This window comes from Ipomoea triloba, chromosome 6, assembly GCF_003576645.1.
Source record: "Ipomoea triloba cultivar NCNSP0323 chromosome 6, ASM357664v1".
NCBI lineage: Eukaryota > Viridiplantae > Streptophyta > Magnoliopsida > Solanales > Convolvulaceae > Ipomoea > Ipomoea triloba.
In genome coordinates this window covers 19,712,164-19,719,951 of record NC_044921.1, presented here as the reverse complement: position 1 = coordinate 19,719,951, position 7,788 = coordinate 19,712,164, and the positions used below count along the sequence as shown (strand labels likewise).

The 7,788-nt window shown below is 36.7% G+C and overlaps 1 protein-coding gene across 1 annotated transcript; it reads left to right on the top strand.

Annotated features, from left to right (window-relative positions):
- The first annotated feature begins 4,492 nt into the window (after positions 1 to 4,492).
- Positions 4,493 to 7,414, top strand: LOC116022949 (indole-3-acetic acid-amido synthetase GH3.6-like). Its single transcript, XM_031263870.1, has 3 exons — positions 4,493 to 4,949; positions 5,225 to 6,111; positions 6,636 to 7,414. The coding sequence occupies exons 1-3, from the start codon at positions 4,621 to 4,623 to the stop codon at positions 7,226 to 7,228; spliced, it is 1,809 nt and encodes a 602-aa protein (XP_031119730.1). The 5' UTR covers positions 4,493 to 4,620; the 3' UTR covers positions 7,229 to 7,414.
- The last annotated feature ends 374 nt before the right edge of the window (positions 7,415 to 7,788 follow it).

The window sequence follows — 7,788 nt, the reverse complement described above, 5'->3', positions numbered from 1 at the left end:
ATATATATATATTTTGCACAAACAATGAAGGAAATAAAATATATAAGAAAAAAGGATATGTGCAATAATATTATGGGGGACATGATAGAATAGCTGGGATTTGTCTTTTGATAGGGGACGACGACTACTTCATCATTACTCATTCACGTCTTTTTATTTCACTTTCTTTTATTTTATATTTTACTTACAAATACAGTTCGAATTATATATAATATTTGAGATGTTAAAAACTTAAAATCTTAATTGATTCACTAGGTAAAGAAATTATTATTATAAATTTAGGTACCTCAAGGCATAACAATTTTTTTTTTGAAGGGGCATAACAATTTTATTTAATAACATCAAAATTCCATAATTATTAATTGATCATTCTGATGAAATAATTAAAATAGGGGAATACTATTCAGAACACGTCTCCAACTATGAGCATTACACTTTCTTTCCAAAAGGGTGAATCCCAACCCTAAGGGCCCCCACATAAGGCCCGACAGAGCATCTAAAATGATGTAAATTATAGTAACTCTGAGCATTACACTTAATTGTCTTCTATTGAGGTCACATACCTTGGTATATATACAGTTTTGTCACTTTATTCATGAAAATTTTTTCTTTATCATAATTTTTTAAATCTAAGGTGATTTCAACTTTGCCGGATAAATCTTGAGTTTATAGGACCTTATCATAAAACACCGTAGAAATAAATCGTGAGTCGTGCAAACAGAGATTTTAGTCTTAATTTTATCTTTATGAACCGTTGAAGTGCCTTAAATAAGGCTAAAGGTTTATACTTTAAGGACTTGAATAAAAAATAATCTTGGTGGAATACATATAGGAGTTTGTTAATTATAAAATAATACACAAGTGGATATAGCAAAATTGTGTTGGATCCGGATGTCAACGGTCAAAGATTTGCATTACTGTGTTGGTCTCCCTCACCTTCAACATGCAAACCCTAATAACAGCAAAAATTAATTTGGTTAGTTGTAATTTTAATGTTCTGACTTCCACTCTCAAACATTCCCTCATCTAATTTAAGATTTCTGAAAATCCTTTTTATGTTAGATGCAATGATAAGTTATTTTTATCATTTGAATCTTAAAAAATATCTAAATAAAGAATTTGAGATATGGAGTAAAATTTGAGACTCTACACAATAATTTTCATCCTTCCTTTTTTTTTCCACCACTTTGTCTCACATCAAACAGTTATTCATATAGTGGAACCAAAAAAAGAATATTTATAATTTATTTTTATATAAAACAAGATTCAAACCTCTAATTTTAAAGTTATTTTTATACAGATGAATGTGTAATTTATTTATTTAAAAAATCAATCATGTCTACTGTCTGAAAAAAATTAAGAGACAAAGCATGATAATTTAAGGGATAAGTCATAAGTGTGGATGATATAGTGGTGATGTCATGCTGTGGGTGAGTAGCTTTAAGGAACACCAACACTGGAATTCAAGATGGAGAGCCAAGCGTACTCGGGACTTTAGCGTAGTGATTCGTCGCCCGACTTGATATCACAATTGAATATAATATTGTGGGTGTCTCATTGAAAAATATAAATGAGAAAAAGACCTATGATGAATAAGACGGCCTCACATAAATGTGACTTTTTATCTAAATTTTGTAAATAAAGGTGATAAATTATTGTGATGAAATCTCCTATGCTATTTAGTAAATTGTAACTCATATTAAACAAATGATTTTTTTTTCATCTAATTTATGTAGCGTTGAATTTTTCAAAAATCCCCTGAAAGCAGCGTTTTCAGAAAGTCATAATTTGCATGTAATCAGCTATCATCTAACAACTAATTTACCAAACATCTTTTTACAATCAGTTAATGCTATCAAAATAAAATAGTCCCAAAAAAAAAAAGATTTGAAAATAATGTTAATAGTACTAAATATGTTATATCATCCAAAGTACGTGACTATGCGTGTATAATTGTATATGATTGTATTGGCAGGCATATGAGAGCAAGACAAAATTAAGGTTGACCAAAGCCAGAAAACATTGAACTTAGGTTGTGTCGACGTTGGAGTTATTTACCAGCAATTCCATATATATATGCAGTATGGAAACCACAAGGCACAGGTATTCAGATTATATTAGTGGCTCATTTATTTATTATTTTGTTTGTTTTCGTAACATTTTATTAACGTTATTCATACTAAAATTCTTTTTAATTATATGATACAGTTTTTATCTTATTTCTTATTAATTTAATTATAAATATGTCATTATAGGTATCGTGATAAATAAACATGTTATGAGGCATAATAAAATATATAAGATTTGATACAAGTTATATGTGTCATTATATTGTTCAGAAATTTTAATTTCATAGATTAATTATATTATTTGTGCCTGTGTACTCTTTATAGTCTTATTAGCTTATGCATAATGCAACAACTTCATACGACTCTTAACTAAGCAAAAGCATCTTAAATTTGAGTTCCCCGTTGTTGTAGTGTTGTTAATTATGTTAAATTTGTTAGGAGATAAAGGAGGCTACTGCAGATTCTATTTTCAGTTTTTCATTCACTTCTATATGCAATTTAATCTACAAATGAATAATTCTTCATTGTAGATAATGCTGCTTGAAATTCTTGGAATAAAATTTGTTATTGTTATCCACTTTCCTTTAGATTCTAACATTAATAATAGTAATAATAATAAATTATTGAAGGAGTTTTTATGGTATTGTATGGCATCATGTCATAGTTTAAAGTAAAATAAAATATGCCCGCATGAGCTTATTTACTGGTTTGATCAGTAGGCAGTATTTGGAAGAAGAAAAGTAAAATAAAAAATATATCTGTGGGCATGATTGGATAGTGTGAGTTTTTTCTAACTTAATTAGAAGTTTCAGGTCACATGGGTACGGTGTAGATCGAATTTCACTAGCCACAGTGTGGGAGCAATCTCTCAAAGTGAGGAGTTCCTTATGCGCAATAAACAAATGTCTAGCCATGATAGGCATGGGGGCCCTTAGGTTGGAGAGGAAGAAAAATTTCAAAATCCAAATAAGCTATTAACAATATTAAGATATTAAGATCCTAATGGTTAGGCCTTTTAACATTACATTGATGTATGTTCATGAATCATAAATATGGGAATTGTTGTTTGATGCCAAAAAAAAAAATGCTGATTTCTAACAAAAATAACAAGAAAAATCATGTGGATGGAGCCAATGTGGCATCCAAATCGTACACGTGTCAAATATGAAAGTAACAAGCCAGCAGGATATGGATCAAGTGGTGGCAACTGTAGTGCAATCCGATTTGTACACGTATGTAGTGATCCAGCTGTAATTCCTCCCGTCCACAAACACACAACGGAAACCATATACGTTCCGTACAGGTACAGCTACACTACCTGCGATTCTTCTTAATCCCACTCCACTGCCTCTCCATGCTTACCTTCATTAAACCAAATTAAACTCTTCAGATTATATATATATATATATATATATATATATATATATATATGTCTATACCATTATAAAACTAATTCCCATCTTGTGATTTTATTACCAAATTGACCTACAAGTCAAACGAATAGTGAAATTACAGAATTACATATTTTGGATTTTTTTTAGTACTATTGACTCTGTTACAGTGTAAAAAGCACAAAAAGTCAACAATTGTTTCCACTGAGGCTCAAATCCACCCCCATCATCCACGTGGGAGTGTAAACCGGTGCTACTAAACCACAAGGTCTTTGGGCATTGGATTTAGACGTATAATAACCTCTTACACATTAATTATTTCTGACCCATCAATTATCCATTATAAATTCTCACTTTTTACTCCATATTGCCAGCGATGTCTTGGTTGATTAAAAAATGACATAACTTCCAAGTGGTGTCTAAGTAAATAGCTCATGATTCTCATCATACTTAAATATTACAAGTTCATTTCCTAATACATACAGTTTACCTCTCTTATATGAAGCCCATAGTATATCCTCAAATCCACGAGTTACCTCATCACCCAAATATATACTCCGTATAATACGTCACAATTAATTATGTAAATTTTTCTCTATAAACTTATCTAAATGTGTGTGTGTGTGTGTGTATATATATATATGTATGTATATGTGTGCGCGCGCGCTCGCTCATCGATCATATCATAATAAAATGGTGAAAAACAAGTAGGAGGTGATTATGTAAACTTTACACATGCGCCGCACGGGTATTGCACGGAAGCTGCACGGTTGTGTGTTGCACGTGCGAAAAAATTAATGTCCTAGAATTGGGAGACATTTTGTAGTATCTGCACGTGCTTGGGCTGCCTGTGCGAAAAAAAAAAAAATTTAAATTTAAAAATTAATTTACTTTCACTTGATAAAAACAGATGACGTGAAGGAAGTAATACTTCATAGCTAATGAGAATATAGCATTTATATAACGTGAGCACAGCCTAAAGCTGGACCACACCCATCTACCTAATTCCTCTATATAAAGTTTCTCTTCCTCTCCCTTCTCCCCTCACACCCAAATTACCATCTTTTTCATCTCCTTCAATTCTTGCACCCCTTCTCCCTCATCTCTCACCTTTATCCCATTAAACCTCTCTTGTTCCTCCCCTTGCAAACCCAAAAACCATGCCTGAGGCTCCCAAATGTCCCCAGAAAGCCGGAGAGGAGGAGTCGGTTGTTGCGGCGGAGAACAAGAAAGTTCTCGAGTTCATTGAGGATATCACCATGAACGCCGATCAGGTCCAGCCTAAGGTCCTCGCCGAAATCCTCTCTAGAAACGCTAACGTTGAGTATTTACAGCGCCACGGCCTTGGTGGCCACACTGACGCACAAACTTTCAAGAAAACCATGCCTGTCATCACCTATGAGGATATTCAACCTGATATCAACCGTATCGCAAATGGCGACAAATCCCCCATTCTCTGCTCTCAACCCATCTCCGAGTTCTTAACAAGGTATATTCAAATCCCAACATACCCATCGTTTCTTCTTTATTTTTCCATTTCTGGATATATTTATTGGGAGACACCCGTGAAGGATCAAGTTCAGCATCATGTGTCTATCTGAGACTCGTTAAGGATCAAGTTCAGCGCCAGATGTCTGGGTAAAGATCTGAATGACTAAGTTCAGTATCAGTGGCTAGGGAATTATTGGACAGGTCCAGCATTCATGTTTGTTGAAAATAAACAACTTTATTATTAGCTATAATTTTTTAATAATGAATATGCAGTTCTGGGACGTCAGGAGGGGAAAGAAAACTGATGCCAACAATAGAGGAAGAGCTAGGGAGGAGATCAAAGCTATACAGTCTATTAATGCCGGTGATGAGCCAATTTGTGCCGGGGCTAGAGCAAGGCAAAGGGATGTATTTTTTGTTCATAAAATACGAAGCTAAGACCCCGGGCGGGCTAGCGGCTCGCCCTGTTTTAACCAGCTACTACAAAAGCTCATACTTCAAAAACAGGCAGCCCGACCCGTACACCAATTACACCAGCCCAAACGAAGCAATTCTCTGCCCAGATTCCTACCAAAGCATGTACGCCCAGATGCTCTGTGGCCTCTGCCAACGCCACGAAGTCCTCCGGGTCGGGGCGGTCTTCGCCTCGGGCTTCATTCGGGCCATCAGGTTCCTGGAAAAGCACTGGAAGCCTCTCTGCAACGATATCAGGACAGGCACTGTCAACTCCCAGATCACTGAGCCTTCTGTGAGGGAAGCAGTTATGCGAATTCTCAGGCCTGACCCAAAGCTGGCAGATTTTGTGGAGGGTGAGTGCAAGAAAGAGAGGTGGCAAGGGATTATCACAAGGATTTGGCCCAACACTAAGTATGTGGATGTGATTGTCACTGGGACTATGTCACAGTACATCCCCACATTAGATTACTATAGTAATGGCCTCCCTTTGGTCTGCACTATGTATGCCTCTTCTGAGTGTTACTTTGGTGTGAATCTTAACCCCCTTTGCAAGCCCAGTGAGGTCTCCTACACGCTCATTCCCACCATGGCCTACTTCGAATTCTTGCCCATACATAACGACAAAGAACAGCAAGAAGAGTTGGTGGACTTAACTGATGTCAAGCTTGGCCAGGAATATGAGCTCGTTGTCACCACTTATGCAGGTATACTACTTCAACACATAGGGATCTGTTACGATCAAACACTTAGCCTATCCAAAAATTATAATTTTTCGCTCTTAGAAAAAAATAATAAACTGTGCAGTTAAAATTTACTGATTGGTGCTAGGAAACTGTTGGACAGAGACCTGAATGGTCAGGTCCAACACATCCTAACTAGATGATGTACTCACTATTTAGGGCCCATTTCAATCAAAATAGGTATTGTACGTGTGTCTTGAGTAGACATGCTCAGGGTTAGCCGGTATGGTTACTAATATGTGAAATTGCAAGTATATTTCACTAGGTAGGGATGAGTTAAGGAGCGAACATTTATCACTATCTCAAAAATTTTATAGTTTTTCGCTCCCAACAATAGTAAACTATACAGTTAAGGGGGACAGATACATATGAGAGTTATTGGGGGAGCCCCGAACGGTCACGTCCATCACATAAGATGGTGTAATCAGGGTCGTTCCAATCAAAATAGAGCCGGGCAAGGTGTAATTAATGGTATGGTTACATTGCAGGACTATATCGGTATCGAGTGGGCGATGTGCTGAGGGTGTCAGGATTCAAGAACAAGGCGCCCCAATTCAACTTCGTGTGCCGCAAAAACGTGGTGTTAAGCATAGATTCCGACAAAACTGACGAGGTAGAGTTACAGAACGCGGTTAAAAACGCGGTCACCCATTTACTCCCATTCGACGCGCACTTAACCGAGTACACAAGCTACGCGGACACCACAACAATCCCGGGCCACTACGTGCTATTCTGGGAGCTAACCCTGAAGGGCTCAACCCCGGTTCACCCCTCCGTGTTCGAAGACTGCTGTCTCGCCATTGAAGAGTCGCTCAACAGCGTTTACCGGCAGGGGCGCGTGGCGGACAAGTCGATTGGGGCGCTTGAGATTAAGGTTGTGGAAGAAGGGACCTTTGATAAGCTTATGGATTATGCCATTAGCCTTGGGGCTTCAATTAACCAGTATAAGACCCCAAGATGTGTGAAATTTGCGCCCATCATTGAGCTCCTGAACTCTAGGGTTGTGTCTAGCTTCTTCAGCCCCAAATGCCCAAAGTGGATCCCTGGGCATAAGCAATGGGCCACCATGCATATGGATTGAGGTCGTCTTCCATGGCGTTTTTGCTGGAAAAGAAAAGGAAAAATAAACCAAGGAAAACTGTACTGTACTGCTTTATTTTGTAATCTTTTCATCCGTTGTAGAAGTCAATCCGAGTTCAAGTTAACTCCATAATTCTTATGGTCTCTTTCTTCGACATTATCTATAAGTAAAAATATTGTGCTCTAATATTCCTTTCTTAACACAGCCTTAGCTTATCTATAAGATAAGGTAAAACATAAATATTGACTCACGCACAACGCACGCACTGTGCACGCACGACGCACGCAAAACACATGCACTATCAAATTTATTGTATTAAGAAAGTAGAAGACAAAATACATTTGCCAGTAGTTCATCATAAACCTTAGCTTGTATTGTAATTTTTAATGTATTTTCTATTTGATATTTTGTATTCGAACTTTGTATTTGAATATTTTTTAATTAATTTTACTTTCACTTCTTCGCCCCCACTGAAAGGAAATTATGAATCCGCCCCTGAATCCAGCAATTGGTGGCAACGACAATTGTTGGGTATCGTAAGAGGCCGGTAAAGGATCAAG

What these genes read in the sequence shown, in the direction of transcription:
- LOC116022949 (XM_031263870.1), top strand. Translation starts at nt 4,621, where the DNA reads ATGCCTGAGGCTCCCAAATGTCCCCAGAAAGCCGGAGAGGAGGAGTCG. An exon ending in ATCTCCGAGTTCTTAACAAG is followed by an intron (nt 4,950 to 5,224) that starts GTATATTCAAAT and finishes ATGAATATGCAG; the next exon opens with TTCTGGGACGTCAGGAGGGG. An exon ending in CGTTGTCACCACTTATGCAG is followed by an intron (nt 6,112 to 6,635) that starts GTATACTACTTC and finishes GTTACATTGCAG; the next exon opens with GACTATATCGGTATCGAGTG.